Raw genomic sequence first — 17225 nt, forward strand, 5'->3', positions numbered from 1 at the left:
AAAAACGTCAACTCGTCCCGCAAAAAACAAGACCTCACATGACTCTGTGGACCAAAATGTGGAAAAATTATAGGTCTCAAAATGTGGAGACGCAAAAACTTTTTTGCTATAAAAAGCGTCTTTTAGTCTGGTTTCACACTTGCGTTTTTATCTGCATGCGTTTTTTAAAAAAACCGCATGTGTGAAAAAATGCATGTAAACGCGGTAAAACGCATGCGTTTTTATAGAAAAACACAAGAAAACAAGAAAAAAACAAAAAACCCTAACCCTACCCCTAACCCTACCCCTAACCTGAAATACGTGGGACTGAAATACGTGGCACTGAAATATACGTTTATATACGTATATACGTATATAAGTGCCACGATATTTCAGTGGCCACGTATATAAGTGCCACGTATTTAAGTGCCACGTATTTAAGTGCCACGTATTTCAGTGCCACGTATTTCAGTGCCACGTATTTCAGTGCCACTTATTTCAGTGCCACGTATTTCAGTGCCACGTATTTCAGTGCCACGTATTTCAGTGCCACGTATTTCAGTGCCACGTATTTCAGTGCCACGTATTTACGTGCCACGTATTTCAGTGCCACGTATTTACGTGCCACGTATTTACGTGCCACGTATTTTTCAGTGCCTGAAATACGTGGCACTGAAATACGTGGCACTGAAATTCGTGGCACTGAAATTCGTGGCACTGAAATATCGTGGCACTGAAATATCGTGGCACTGAAGTATTTACGTGCCACGTATTTTTCAGTGCCTGAAATACGTGGCACTGAAATACGTGGCACTGAAATACGTGGCACTGAAATATCGTGGCACTGAAATACGTGGCACTGAAATACGTGGCACTGAAATACGTGGCACTTAAATACGTGGCTCTTAAATACGTGGCACTTATATACGTGGCACTTATGACTGTCAGAAAATGTTCAGTAAACGGTTAGGGGTGAGGTTAGGGGTAGGGTTTCAGGTAGAATTGGGGAGCTTCCACTGTTCAGGCACATCAGGGGCTCTCCAAACGCGACATGGCGTCCAATCTCAATTCCAGCCAATTCTGCGTTGAAAAAGTAAAACAGTGCTCCTTCCCTTCCGAGCTCTCCCGTGCGTCCAAAAAGGGGTTTACCCCAACATATGGGGTATCAGCGTACTAGGGACAAATTGAACAACAACTTCTGGGGTCCAAGTTCTCTTGTTATCCTTGGGAAAATAAAAATTTGGGGGGCTAAAAATCATTTTTGTGGGAAAAAAAATGTTTTATTTTCACGGCTCTGCGTTGTAAACTGTAGTGAAACACTTGGGGGTTCAAAGTTCTCACAACACATCTAGATAAGTTCCTTGGGAGGTCTAGTTTCCAATATGGGGTCACTTGTGGGGGGTTTGTACTGTTTGGGTACATCAGGGGCTCTGCAAATGCAACGTGACGCCTGCAGACCAATCCATTTAAGTCTGCATTCCAAATGGCGCTCCTTCCCTTCCGAGCTCTGTCATGCGCCCAAACAGTGGTTCCCCCCCACATAGGGGGTATCAGCGTACTCAGGACAAATTGGACAACAACTTTTAGGGTCCAATTTATCCTGATACCCTTGTGAAAATACAAAACTGGGGGCTAAATTTCATTTTTGTGAAAAAAAAAAAAAATAATATTTTCACGGCTCTGCGTTATAAACTGTAGTGAAACACTTGGGGGTTCAAAGTTCTCACAACACATCTAGATAAGTTCCTTGGGGGGTCTAGTTTCCAATATGGGGTCACTTGTGGGGGGTTTGTACTGTTTGGGTACATCAGGGGCTCTGCAAATGCAACGTGACGCCTGCAGACCAATCCATTTAAGTCTGCATTCCAAATGGCGCTCCTTCACTTCCGAGCTCTGTCATGCGCCCAAACAGTGGTTCCCCCCCACATAGGGGGTATCAGCGTACTCAGGACAAATTGGACAACAACTTTTATGGTCCAATTTATCCTGATACCCTTGTGAAAATACAAAACTTGGGGGCTAAAAAATCATTTTTGTGAAAAAAAAAAATATTTTTATTTTCACGGCTCTGCGTTATAAACTGTAGTGAAACACTTGGGGGTTCAAAGCTCTCAAAACACATCTAGATAAGTTCCTTAGGGGGTCTACTTTCCAAAATGGTGTCACTTGTGGGGGGGTTTAATGTTTAGGCACATCAGGGGCTCTCCAAACGCAACATGGCATCCCATCTTAATTCCAGTCAATTTTGCATTGAAAAGTAAAATAGCGCTTCTTCCCTTCTGAGCTCTGCTATGCACCCAAACAATGGTTTACACCCACATATGGGGTATCGTCGTACTCAGGACAAATTGCACAACAACTTTTGTGGTCTAATTTCTTCTCTTACCCTTGGGGAAATAAAAAAATGGGGGTGAAAAGATCATTTTTGTGAAAAAATATGATTTTTTATTTTTACGGCTCTGCATTATAAACTTCTGTGAAGCACTTGTTGGGTCAAAGTGCTCAACACACATCTAGATAAGTTCCTTAAGGGGTCTACTTTCCAAAATGGTGTCACTCGTGGGGGGTTTCAATGTTTAGGCACATTAGGGGCTCTCCAAACGCAACATGGCGTCCCATCTCAATTCCAGTCAATTTTGCATTGAAAAGTCAAATGGCGCTCCTTCCCTTCTGAGCTCTGCCCTGCGCCCAAACAATGGTTTACACCCACATATGGGGTATTAGTGTACTCAGGACAAATTGCACAACAATTTTTGGGGTCCAATTTCTTCTCTTACCCTTGGGAAAATAAAAAATTGGGGGTGAAAAGATCATTTTTGTGAAAAAATATGATTTTTTATTTTTACGGCTCTGCATTATAAACTTCTGTAAAGCACTTGTTGGGTCAAAATGCTCACCACACATCTAGATAAGTTCCTTAGGGGGTCTACTTTCCAAAATGGTGTCACTTGTTAGGGGTTTCAATGTTTAGGCACATCAAGGGCTCTCTAAATGCAACATGGCGTCCCATCTCAATTCCAGTCAATTTTGCATTGAAAAGTCAAATGGCGCTCCTTCCCTTCCGAGCTCTGCCCTGCGCCCAAACAATGGTTTACACCCACATATGGGGTATCAGCGTACTCAGGACAAATTGCACAACAATTTTTGGGGTCCAATTTCTTCTCTCACCCTTGGGAAAATAAAGAATTGGGGGTGAAAAGATCATTTTTGTGAAAAAATATGATTTTTTATTTTTACGGCTTTGCATTATAAACTTCTGTAAAGCACTTGTTGGGTCAAAGTGCTCACCACACATCTAGATAAGTTCCTTAGGGGGTCTACTTTCCAAAATGGTGTCACTTGTTAGGGGTTTCAATGTTTAGGCACATCAGGGGCTCTCCAAATGCAACATGGCGTCCCATCTCAATTCCAGTCAATTTTGCATTGAAAAGTCAAATGGCGCTCCTTTGCTTCCAAGCTCTGCCATGCGCCCAAACTGTGGTTTACCCCCACATATGGGGTATCAGCGTACTCAGGACAAATTGTACAACAACTTTTGGGGTCTATTTTCTCCTGTTACCCTTGGTAAAATAAAACAAATTGGAGCTGAAATAAATTTTGTGTGAAAAAAAGTTAAATGTTCATTTTTATTTAAACATTCCAAAAATTCCTGTGAAACACCTGAAGGGTTAATAAACTTCTTGAAAGTGGTTTTGAGTACCTTGAGGGGTGCAGTTTTTAGAATGGTGTCACACTTGGGTATTTTCTATCATATAGACCCGTCAAAATTACTTCAAATGAGATGTGGTCCCTAAAAAAAAATGGTGTTGTAAAAATGAGAAATTGCTGGTCAACTTTTAACCCTTATAACTCCGTCACAAAAAAAAATTTTGGTTCCAAAATTGTGCTGATGTAAAGTAGACATGTGGAAAATGTTATTTATTAAGTATTTTGTGTGACATATGTCTGTGATTTAAGGGCATAAAAATTCAAAGTTGGAAAATTGCGAAATTTTCCAAATTTTCGCCAAATATTCGTTTTTTTCACAAATAAACGCAAGTTATATCGAACAAATTTTACCACTAACATGAAGTACAATATGTCACGAGAAAACAATGTCAGAATCGCCAAGATCCGTTGAAGCGTTCCAGAGTTATAACCTCATAAAGGGACAGTGGTCAGAATTGTAAAAATTGGCCTGGTCATTAACGTGCAAACCACCCTCGGGGCTTAAGGGGTTAAAGAAGCAGATAAATGGAATGAGGCCAGAGTCGCACTACTGTATAACACAGCCTAGTGCTACGAGATAAAACATCAGATCGCACTCGGCCCAGTGTTACTCTATGGGGCAGATCACAGCGGCATGAGAGAACAATGGCAGCGAGACTTGTCTGTGGGTGCGAGTAACACATCAGACTGCACTCAGGTGTCATCCCTCTACAGCAGACCTGGGCAAGATGCGGCTCACGGGCCGCATCCGGCACGCCTGATGATTTTACATGGCCCGCCAGCTAGCTGTCACTTCTGACAGCCGGCACCGCTCGGCCAGCTGAGCATGGTTAGCAGTCTGTGTTCAGACACTGTGTGCAGACGACTGCAGGCAGCACATGTGACCACACAGCTAGCGGGTGTGAGGAGGCAGCACACTGACACTGCGCGGCATGTACGGTGCCCGCCAGGCTGCAGCGTGTGAGGATGAGTGCGGGGCTGAGCTCAGCTTCCACTTCCGGGGGAGGACACAGCAGCCGGAGCCGTAGTACTGGCAGCAGCAGCAGCGGATCGCATGGGGTGAAGGGAAGGAGCCCGCGTCCTGTCTGTGTAGCCCGGGCCGCGCTGCAGCTGCTCTGGTAAGGCTCCTGCTCACACGTGGGGCGGGGGGTGTACGGGTGCCATCACTGTGTGGTAATAGAGGACTTATGTGCGGGCTCCCCTCCCCCGGGCGCCAATGTCACATGCGGCCACATTCCGTGCAGGTCCCACTTCAGCAGATGTCGGCGCCTGCAATGGTGGCAGCAGGACGTGCAGAGCTCCTTGTATGCCCCCTGCGCTGCTATCCCATCCTTTGTGGTCCCCTCCTCCGCTGGGGCACGCTTCTCACCCCTCATAGGCTCATGCCGGGGAGTCCATTCTTTTTGGAATAATAGAATGCAGTGTCCTGTGGTGACAACTACTCCTCTCAGCATGTGTGGGGCGTGCTGGGAGTAGTAGTGCATTAGACATGATTGAAGACCACTGCAGTGCTGAGTAATGGTTACACGAGGATTTGGGGGTCAGATGTGATTCATTGCTTTGCAGGAAAAGTACATATTTGGTTCGCAGGTAAATGGCGTGTAGCAGTGTCCTTGTTCCTGCTGACATCTCACAGATGTTTATTCTCCGTCGCCCTCTTATGACTGGACGTAAATATGTCCTTCTGATTTATATTCCCTGGATCCAATCTGACCTCGGCCAGTCTCCCACAGTAAGTGGCTGTCATTGAGACATTTTCCATTGGTTTCACTCATCCTTCATCTATGGTCATCACATCAGATCTGGTTTCAGAACTCTGCGTCGTGTCAAAGGGCTCTCCTCCACCAATCAGTGCTCGCTGAGGCTCCGTCACGTATGTTTTCTCATCCAAGAAAATTGGGTCAATTATGCAAATCACAACCTGATCAGAGTGTGATCATAGTGTGCTCCGATTCTCTCAAATGAGAAGATGGAGACAGAAATGTCTCCATCTTCTCCATTGTGTCAGTTCATAGAAATGGGACCACACTCAGGTGTCATGTCTGATGTTTTTCACTGACTCATTGACCTGCATGGCCGAATGTGATCTAAAGATCTGTCGGAACCCAATTTTTTATTTTTTTCCCTGAATCGGCTCTGACCAAGAAAATAAGCAGACATATGTACAATGTACAATAGTATTGGGTAAAAATGAGTTAATTACATTAGTCCGGCCCTCTAAAACCATCCCAATTTCTCATGCGGCCCCATGGCAAAATTAATTGCCCACCCCTGTGCTACAGTCTCATATACGCAGAGCCAGGCCATGGAGGAGATGGAGAAATTACACAGGTCAACAAAAAAAAAATTTTTTTCTGGTGTCCAAAATATTTTAATGAATTTGGGGTATTTTTGGGGTGCTGATTCTGAATATGCTATCAGTTTTGCCAGATTGGCTCAAGTTTTTGACATTTTTGGTATCTTATTTATAGCACTTGTTGGTAAATGCGACGCATCATCTCATTAATTTCTTTGGATTAGTACTTGAACTGAGCAGTTCTCAATATAGTTTTGTGTTAATTAGTGTTCTAAAAGTTTGTTCATAGCTTGATTTTTGCACTAACTTTATGTTGTTGTCTGTTTTCCAGTGAAAAGCATGACCTCATCAAGAAGAAGTTGTCTTAACGATCCAGACTCATTCTGTTACATTTGTGGTGAATACACACTGCCAAAACATAGAAGAAACATAACAGACTTCGTAAAAAAAGTGTATTTTGCCTATTTTGGGGTTATGCTTGGGGACTAAGACAAGTTTTGGGCACCACACATAGTGTGCAAAGCATGTATCGAATTATTACGAAAATGGAGCAAAGGACAAAGAAAAAGCTTCAAATTTGGTGTTCCAATGGTGTGGAGAGAGCCAAAAAATCATCATGATGACTGTTATTTCTGTGCAGTGCAAGTGCAAGGATTCAATAAGCATAAGAAACGAAAATGGGAGTAACATGGAATCTGCAAGAAGGCCTGTCCCTCATTGTGAAGATGTGCCTGTACCTGTGTTTACCATAAATAACAGTCATCATGATGATTTTTTGGCTCTCTCCACACCATTGGAACACCAAATTTGAAGCTTTTTCTTTGTCCTTTGCTCCATTTTCGTAATAATTCGATACATGCTTTGCACACTATGTGTGGTGCCCAAAACTTGTCTTGGTCCCCAAGCATAACCCCAAAATAGGCAAAATACACTTTTTTTACGAAGTCTGTTATGTTTCTTCTATGTTTTGGCAGTGTGTATTCACCACAAATGTAACAGAATGAGTCTGGATCGTTAAGACAACTTCTTCTTGATGAGTTCATGCTTTTCACTGGAAAACAGACAACAACATAAAGTTAGTGCAAAAATCAAGCTATGAACAAACTTTTAGAACACTAATTAACACAAAACTATATTGAGAACTGCTCAGTTCAAGTACTAATCGAAAGAAATTAATGAGATGATGCGTCGCATTTACCAACAAGTGCTATAAATAAGATACCAAAAATCTCAAAAACTTGAGCCAATCTGGCAAAACTGATGACATATTCAGAATCAGCACCCCAAAAATACCCTAAATTCGATGAAATATCTTTGGCACCAAAAATGCTGTTGACCAGTGTTATCTTCCACACCTGTGCTGTGAGAGGATTGGAGCACAGAGCACTAACACTCGGTTCCCACGCAGCAGGATCATCAGCATCTCGCATCCCATGCTCTCATCCCATGCCCTCTCATCCTGTGCCCTCACACCCCATGCTCTCATCCCATGCCCTCGCACGCCGTACTCTCTCATCCCGTGCTCTCGCATCCTGTGCCCTCACACCCCATGCTCTCATCCCATGCCCTCTCATCCTGTGCCCTCACACCCCATGCTCTCATCCCATGCCCTCTCATCCTGTGCCCTCGCATCCCATGCCCTCACACCCCATGCTCTCATCCCATGCCCTCATCTCGTGCCCTCTCATCCTGTTCCCACACCCCATGCTCTCATCCCGTGCTCTCGCATCCTGTGCCCTCACACCCCATGCTCGCATCCCATGCCCTCACACCCCATGCTCGCATCCCATGCCCTCACACCCCATGCTCTCATCCCATGCCCTCACACCCCATGCTCTCATCCCATGCCCTCTCATCCTGTGCCCTCACACCCCATGCCCTCATCTCGTGCCCTCTCATCCTGTGCCCTCACACCCCATGCTCTCATCCCATGCCCTCGCACTCCGTACTCTCTCATCCCGTGCCCTCGCACCCCATGCTCTCATCCCATGCCCTCACACCCCATGCTCTCATCCCATGCCCTCACACCCCATGCTCTCATCCCGTGCCCTCACACCCCATGCTCTCATCCCGTGCCCTCGCACTCCGTACTCTCTCATCCCGTGCCCTCACACCCCATGCTCTCATCCCATGCCCTCGCACTCCGTACTCTCTCATCCCGTGCCCTCGCACCCCATGCTCTCATCCCATGCCCTCGCACCCCATGCTCTCATCCCATGCCCTCACACCCCATGCTCTCATCCCATGCCCTCACACCCCATGCTCTCATCCCATGCCCTCACACCCCATGCCCTCATCCCATGCCCTCACACCCCATGCTCTCATCCCATGCCCTCACACCCCATGCCCTCATCCCGTGCCCTCGCATCCCATGCCCTTGCACTCCGTACTCTCTCATCCCATGCCCTCGCACCCCATGCCCTTGCACTCCGTACTCTCTCATCCCGTGCCCTCGCATCCCATGCTATACGCTGGTGTGATTCCGGCCTCATGTCATAAACGGATCCACTGCGTAACTGAGGTGAAGGGCAGCAGAGGTCCGAACGATGACTCCGGGGTCTGTTCCGTTTATAGACACAAAGAAAACACAACTTGTGCCGTATTTCTTCCTCCATTGCAAAAATGGACACGTACCGGCCACCAGACAGACCCCATAATGACCACTGGGACCCTCTGCCTTTGTTTTCCTGAGTTATGCAGCAGAACAGTTTCTGATACTTTGTTTCTAAACAGGGCTCAGCCAGCCAGGGCCAGAATACGTGTGAATGGCGCCATGAGATGGGGGCGCAGGGTACTGGGGGTCTGCTGTCAGTGGCCACCTAGCACGCACGCGTTTTCTGGAGGCAAACTTATAAGAAACCACTGGGCCTAATTACAGAGCAGTGCTGTATCCCATAGCAACCAGGCAATCCGTCTGCGAGCGCGAGTCACGTGACCCACAAGCTCTCTGCACCGTGCTGTCATGTGACCACCAGGCTGTGGCTGTCAGTCGTACTCTTGCCGTCACACTACAACTCCCGGGATACTTTGCTACAAGTTGTCGTCAGTTTCCTACACGAGATCCAGCTGAACAGGCGGCGCAGCCTCTGACACCGCGTCACCTACGACCCGACTCGCAGCCAGCACCGGTGACAAGGAGGAGAGGAGGCGGAGATGGCGGCGCTGCACGGACTGGCGCTCAGCTGCAGGCTGACACTGTGAGTGACTCCATGCCGGCGGGGAGGGAGCGGAAGTGACACACTGAGAACAGGCCGTGACTGCACCACTCGTGTCACAGGCGTGGGCGGAAGAGACGTGTAGTGGGTGTTGATTTGCAGCTGTGGGCTGTCTTGCTGCAGTTATATGTTCTCTGTTGTTCTCTGCTATCAGCCACGTGAGGCCAAATCTCGTGTCATCCACATAATAGTCTAGAGGACCCGACTGCAACCGGAGTCAGTGCCCCCATAACCAGTGACTGCAGTGTACCCCACCCAGAATATAGTGTCCTCTACTATTACCACCAGAGTGCCCCCATAACCAGTGACTGCAGTGTACCCCGCCCAGAATATAGTGTCCTCTACTATTACCACCAGAGTGCCCCCATAACCAGAGACAGCAGTGTACCCCGCCCAGAATATAGTGTCCTCTACTATTACCACCAGAGTGCCCCCATAACCAGTGACTGCAGTGTACCCCGCCCAGAATATAGTGTCCTCTACTATTACCACCAGAGTGCCCCCATAACCAGTGACAGCAGTGTACCCCGCCCAGAATATAGTGTCCTCTACTATTACCACCAGAGTGCCCCCATAACCAGAGACAGCAGTGTACCCCGCCCAGAATATAGTGTCCTCTACTATTACCACCAGAGTGCCCCCATAACCAGTGACAGCAGTGTACCCCGCCCAGAATATAGTGTCCTCTACTATTACCACCAGAGTGCCCCCATAACCAGAGACAGCAGTGTACCCCGCCCAGAATATAGTGTCCTCTACTATTACCACCAGAGTGCCCCCATAACCAGTGACAGCAGTGTACCCCGCCCAGAATATAGTGTCCTCTACTATTACCACCAGAGTGCCCCCATAACCAGAGACAGCAGTGTACCCAGCCCAGAATATAGTGTCCTCTACTATTACCACCAGAGTGCCCCCATAACCAGTGACTGCAGTGTACCCCGCCCAGAATATAGTGTCCTCTACTATTACCACCAGAGTGCCCCCATAACCAGTGACAGCAGTGTACCCCGCCCAGAATATAGTGTCCTCTACTATTACCACCAGAGTGCCCCCATAACCAGTGACAGCAGTGTACCCCGCCCAGAATATAGTGTCCTCTACTATTACCACCAGAGTGCCCCCATAACCAGAGACAGCAGTGTACCCCGCCCAGAATATAGTGTCCTCTACTATTACCACCAGAGTGCCCCCATAACCAGTGACAGCAGTGTACCCCGCCCAGAATATAGTGTCCTCTACTATTACCACCAGAGTGCCCCCATAACCAGAGACAGCAGTGTACCCCGCCCAGAATATAGTGTCCTCTACTATTACCACCAGAGTGCCCCCATAACCAGTGACTGCAGTGTACCCAGCCCAGTGTATAGGGTCCTCTACTATTACCACCAGAGTGCTCCCATAACCAGTGACTGCAGTGTACCCCGCCCAGAATATAGTGTCCTCTACTATTACCACCAGAGTGCCCCCATAACCAGTGACTGCAGTGTACCCCACCCAGAATATAGTGTCCTCTACTATTACCACCAGAGTGCCCCCATAACCAGAGACAGCAGTGTACCCCGCCCAGAATATAGTGTCCTCTACTATTACCACCAGAGTGCCCCCATAACCAGTGACTGCAGTGTACCCCGCCCAGAATATAGTGTCCTCTACTATTACCACCAGAGTGCCCCCATAACCAGAGACAGCAGTGTACCCCGCCCAGAATATAGTGTCCTCTACTATTACCACCAGAGTGCCCCCATAACCAGTGACTGCAGTGTACCCCGCCCAGAATATAGTGTCCTCTACTATTACCACCAGAGTGCCCCCATAACCAGTGACAGCAGTGTACCCCGCCCAGAATATAGTGTCCTCTACTATTACCACCAGAGTGCCCCCATAACCAGAGACAGCAGTGTACCCCGCCCAGAATATAGTGTCCTCTACTATTACCACCAGAGTGCCCCCATAACCAGTGACAGCAGTGTACCCCGCCCAGAATATAGTGTCCTCTACTATTACCACCAGGGTGCCCCCATAACCAGAGACAGCAGTGTACCCCGCCCAGAATATAGTGTCCTCTACTATTACCACCAGAGTGCCCCCATAACCAGTGACAGCAGTGTACCCCGCCCAGAATATAGTGTCCTCTACTATTACCACCAGAGTGCCCCCATAACCAGAGACAGCAGTGTACCCAGCCCAGAATATAGTGTCCTCTACTATTACCACCAGAGTGCCCCCATAACCAGTGACTGCAGTGTACCCCGCCCAGAATATAGTGTCCTCTACTATTACCACCAGAGTGCCCCCATAACCAGTGACAGCAGTGTACCCCGCCCAGAATATAGTGTCCTCTACTATTACCACCAGAGTGCCCCCATAACCAGTGACAGCAGTGTACCCCGCCCAGAATATAGTGTCCTCTACTATTACCACCAGAGTGCCCCCATAACCAGAGACAGCAGTGTACCCCGCCCAGAATATAGTGTCCTCTACTATTACCACCAGAGTGCCCCCATAACCAGTGACAGCAGTGTACCCCGCCCAGAATATAGTGTCCTCTACTATTACCACCAGAGTGCCCCCATAACCAGAGACAGCAGTGTACCCCGCCCAGAATATAGTGTCCTCTACTATTACCACCAGAGTGCCCCCATAACCAGTGACTGCAGTGTACCCAGCCCAGTGTATAGGGTCCTCTACTATTACCACCAGAGTGCTCCCATAACCAGTGACTGCAGTGTACCCCGCCCAGAATATAGTGTCCTCTACTATTACCACCAGAGTGCCCCCATAACCAGTGACTGCAGTGTACCCCACCCAGAATATAGTGTCCTCTACTATTACCACCAGAGTGCCCCCATAACCAGTGACTGCAGTGTACCCAGCCCAGAATATAGGGTCCTCTACTATTACCACCAGAGTGCCCCCATAACCAGTGACTGCAGTGTACCCAGCCCAGAATATAGGGTCCTGTACTATTACCATCAGAGTGCCCCCATAACCAGTGACTGCAGTGTACCCAGCCCAGAATATAGGGTCCTCTACTATTACCACCAGAGTGCCCCCATAACCAGTGACAGCAGTGTACCCAGCCCAGAATATAGGGTCCTCTACTATTACCACCAGAGTGCCCCCATAACCAGTGACAGCAGTGTACCCAGCCCAGAATATAGGGTCCTCTACTATTACCACCAGAGTGCCCCCATAACCAGTGACAGCAGTGTACCCAGCCCAGAATATAGGGTCCTCTACTATTACCACCAGAGTGCCCCCATAACCAGTGACTGCAGTGTACCCCACCCAGAATATAGGGTCCTCTACTATTACCACCAGAGTGCCCGCATAACCAGTGACTGTACCCTTGGATCAGTCAGTGTGTGCAGCATTGGGGTTCTGGCAGATTCCTCCATGACTGGAGTCTCATTATTATTTCCTGTAATCCTTAGGCTCCTTTCACACATCATTTTTTTGCCGTCAGGCACAATTCGACGACTTTTGAAAAAAATTAGGATCTGGCAAAAGTCGGACTCCGTGTTTTTTAAACTAAGCATGCATCTTCTGGGGTCTCCCTCTCTCCCTCCTCTCTCTCTTTTTTCAAAATTCTCCGGATTGAGCCTGACAGCAATAAATTGATGTGTTACAGTAGCCTCATCTGCACATATGGTCACAAACCCAGACCCCACACGTAAGGTGCGGTAACCAGGTGGTCCTAGTGGCACCCCCACAGACTGACTGCTGTGTTCTGTATGACCTGATTCTTGGTGATAGGAGTTTGCTGCTTTTTTATAAATGAGGAACCCTTCTGTCAATAATACACCTTAACCCGTTAATGACCAGGCCAATTTCTACAATTCTGACCACTGTCACTTTATGAGGTTATAACTCTGGAACGCTTCAAGGGATCCCACTGATTCTGAGACTGTTTTTTTCACGACATATTGCAATTCAAGTTAGTGGTAAAATTTCTTTGATATTACCTGTGTTTATGAAAAAAAAACGGAAATTTTGCAAACATTTTGAAAATTTTTCAATTTTCCAACTTTTAATTTTTGTGCACTTAAAGGGAACCTGTCACCCCCAAAATCGAGGGTGAGGTAAAGCCCACCGGCATCAGGGGCTTATCTACAGCATTCTGTAATGCTGTAGATAAGCCCCCGATGTATCCTGGAAGATGAGAAAAAGACGTTAGATTATACTCACCCAGGGGCGGTCCCGGTCCGATGGGCGTCGCGGTCCGGGGCCTCCCATCTTCTTACGATGACGTCCTCTTCTGGTCTTCACGCTGCAGCTCCAGCGCAGGCGTACTTTGTCTGCCCTTTCAGACTTTCTGCCCTTTTTTTTAACCCTTTCAGACAATTGGATTAATAATGGATAGGTGACATAATTGACGCCTCTCCATTATTAATCTGGCTTAATGTCACCTTACAATAGCAAGGTGGCATTACCCCTTCATTACCCCATATCCCACCGCTACACGGGAGTGGGAAGAGAGTGGCCAAGTGCCAGAATAGGCGCATCTTCCAGATGTGCCTTTTCTGGGGTGGCTGGGGGCAGATGTTTGTAGCCACGGGGGGGCCAATAACCGTGGACCCTCTCCTGGCTATTATTATCTGCCCTCAGTCACTGGCTTTACCACTCTGGCGGAGAAAATTGCGTGGGAGCCCACGCCAATTTTTTCCGCGATTTAACCCTTAAATTTAATAGCTACAGCGCCGAAATTTTGCACATACACACTACTAACATTAGTAGTGTGGAATATGCAAAAAAAAGGGGGATATGAGATGGTTTACTGTATGTAAACCATGTCTCATATCATGTCGGGTTTGGGAAGGAGAAATGAAAAGCCGGCAATTGAATTAGCGGCTTTTATGCTATCTAGCGCTGCATTAAATATAAATATACATATATAGGTGTCTCACTGACATATACACTCACCGGCCACTTTATTAGGTACACCATGCTAGTAACGGGTTGGACCCCCTTTTGCCTTCAGAACTGCCTCAATTCTTCGTGGCATAGATTCAACAAGGTGCTGGAAGCATTCCTCAGAGATTTTGGTCCATATTGACATGATGGCATCACACAGTTGCCGCAGATTTGTCGGCTGCACATCCCAAAGATGCTCCATACAAGGCAGGATGGATCCATGCTTTCATGTTGTTTACGCCAAATTCTGACCCTACCATCCGAATGTCGCAGCAGAAATCGAGACTCATCAGACCAAGCAACGTTTTTCCAATCTTCTACTGTCCAATTTCGATGAGCTTGTACAAATTGTAGCCTCAGTTTCCTGTTCTTAGCTGAAAGGAGTGGTACCCGGTGTGGTCTTCTGCTGCTGTAGCCCATCTGCCTCAAAGTTCGACGCACTGTGCGTTCAGAGATGCTCTTAGGCCTACCTTGGTTGTAACGGGTGGCGATTTGAGTCACTGTTGCCTTTCTATCAGCTCGAACCAGTCTGCCCATTCTCCTCTGACCTCTGGCATCAACAAGGCATTTCCGCCCACAGAACTGCCGCTCACTGGATTTTTTTTCTTTTTCGGACCATTCTCTGTAAACCCTAGAGATGGTTGTGCGTGAAAATCCCAGTAGATCAGCAGTTTCTGAAATACTCAGACCAGCCCTTCTGGCACCAACAACCATGCCACGTTCAAAGGCACTCAAATCACCTTTCTTCCCCATACTGATGCTCGGTTTGAACTGCAGGAGATTGTCTTGACCATGTCTACATGCCTAAATGCACTGAGTTGCCGCCATGTGATTGGCTGATTAGAAATTAAGTGTTAACAAGAAGTTGGACAGGTGTACCTAATAAAGTGGCCGGTGAGTGTATATATGTATATATACCTATTCTATGTGTATATATCTACTCTATTCTAACCTGTCAGTGTGATTTTACTGTACACAGCACTGATTTGCCGGCTTTTCAAAGGACACCGGTGCGTACAAATCGGACAGTAATACGGATGTCATACGGATGATGCGATTACAAAAAACGGATGATGCGATTAAAAATCGCATTGCACTCGCATGACAATCGCATACGTTACATCCGTTTTTTCGGTCCAGATTACGGACCGTTTTTTCTCTCGCAAGTGGAAAGGGACCCTTATCCAGATGGTTATACCACAGCAAACTATTAATAAATAACATTTCCCACATGTCTGCTTTACATCAGCACCATTTGTAAAATGTTATTTCATTTTGCTAGCATTTTAGGAGGTTTAAAAATGTAGCAGTAATTTTTCATTTTTTCAAGGAAATGTACAAAATTTTTTTTTTTACGGACTTATCCATGTTTGAAGTGACTTTAGGGGTCTCATATATTGGGAAACCCCAAAACATGATATCATTTTAAAAAAAGCACCCCCTGACATATTGAAAACTGCTGTCAGGTAGTTTATTAACCCTTCAGGTGCTTTACAGGAATTAATGCAAAGTGGTATGACAAAAATGAAAATGTGAATTTTTACCACCTAAATGACTTTAACTTCTGAACAGGTTACAACAGCCTTCAGACTCTAAGGCCACTATTTGGTCATGAATTGCCATGGCAAACATCAGGACCACAAAATCATGATCTGAGGGCACCAATTTGGATAAAGAGAAAGCCTCCACACTCTGTTACCCATTTATAATGATGTAGTCACTATTGACAGCAGCATCTAAGGGGTTAAAGAGCTTTGGAGAGTGCAAACACTGATCGTGGCTGATACAGTAAGTTGTCAGCTATAGTGTACAACCATAGCTGCTGGATTGTCACCTGTATGGGGAGGCTATTCTCTTATATTTCAGGTCAGTTAAAAGACGTATTGGCGGTCACTAAGGGGTTAACTATTAAGATTGACCCACAACTTTGTCCAAGCTTTTAATTTTGCCCCTCTGTGTATGTGAGTTTGACACCCCTCTCTTCACCTCATTCTAGTCAACGTAGAACCAACTGTGTCTACAAGAATCGAAGTGTCTTAGGGTACCGTCACACAGTGGCATTTTCATCGCTACGACGGCACGATTCGTGACGTTCTAGCGATATAGTTACGATCTCGCAGTGTCTGACACGCTACTGCGATCAGGGACCCTGCTGAGAATCGTACGTCGTAGCAGATCGTTTGAAACTTTCTTTCGTCGCTGGATCTCCCGCTGACATCGCTGGATCGTTGTGTGTGACAGCGATCCAGCGATGCGATCGCTTGTAACCAGGGTAAACATCGGGTTACTAAGCGCAGGGCCGCGCTTAGTAACCCGATGTTTACCGTGGTTACCAGCGTAAAAGTAAAAAAAAACAAACCGTACATACTCACCATCTGATGTCCGTCAGGTCCCTTGCCGTCTGCTTCCCGCTCTGACTGACTGCCAGCCGGAAAGTGAGAGCAGATCACAGCGGTGATGTCGCCGCTGTGATCTGCTTTCACTTTACGGCGGCACTCAGTCAGAGCGGGAAGCAGACGGCAAGGGACCTGACGGACATCAGATGGTGAGTATGTACGTTTTTTTTTTTTTTACTTTTACGCTGGTAACCACGGTAAACATCGGGTTACTAAGCGCGGCCCTGCGCTTAGTAACCCGATGTTTACCCTGGTTACCAGCGAACCTCGGCATCGTTGGTCGCTGGAGAGCGGTCTGTGTGACAGCTCCCCAGCGACCACACAACCACTTACCAACGATCACGGCCAGGTCGTATCGCAGGTCGTGATCGTTGGTAAATCGTATAGTGAGACGGTACCCTTAGTCACAAAAAAAGGATCAGCTGTATGTGACCCAATCTTACATGACTGAGCAGTACGCACTTGCTGCGTCTTTTAGCTTGTCAGGTCTGATGAAGAACATCAGCTCTCACAAACTGGGAGAAGTTGTGTGGGCACATCTCGCCTTTTTAACCCCTTCACCCTCCAGCCTGTTTTCACTCTCATGACCGGGCCAAATTTTACAATTCTGACCAGTGTCACTTTATGTAGCAAGAACTCTGGAAGCTTCAACTGATCCCACTGATTCTGAGATTGCTTTTTCAAGACACATTGTACTTTATATTAGTGGTAAAT

General features: G+C 47.0%; 1 protein-coding gene across 1 annotated transcript in view; it reads left to right on the top strand.

The window, feature by feature from the left end:
* The first annotated feature begins 8997 nt into the window (after window positions 1–8997).
* The window catches only part of CLYBL (citramalyl-CoA lyase), a 581768-nt gene continuing 573540 nt past the window's right edge, over window positions 8998–17225 (top strand). Inside the window, 1 exon segment of the mRNA XM_077297069.1 lies at window positions 8998–9180. Coding sequence (XP_077153184.1) covers window positions 9137–9180 — 44 coding nt within the window. The 5' untranslated portion in view covers window positions 8998–9136.

The sequence above is a fragment of the Ranitomeya variabilis genome, chromosome 3 (genome assembly GCF_051348905.1).
Source record: "Ranitomeya variabilis isolate aRanVar5 chromosome 3, aRanVar5.hap1, whole genome shotgun sequence".
Classification (NCBI taxonomy): domain Eukaryota; kingdom Metazoa; phylum Chordata; class Amphibia; order Anura; family Dendrobatidae; genus Ranitomeya; species Ranitomeya variabilis.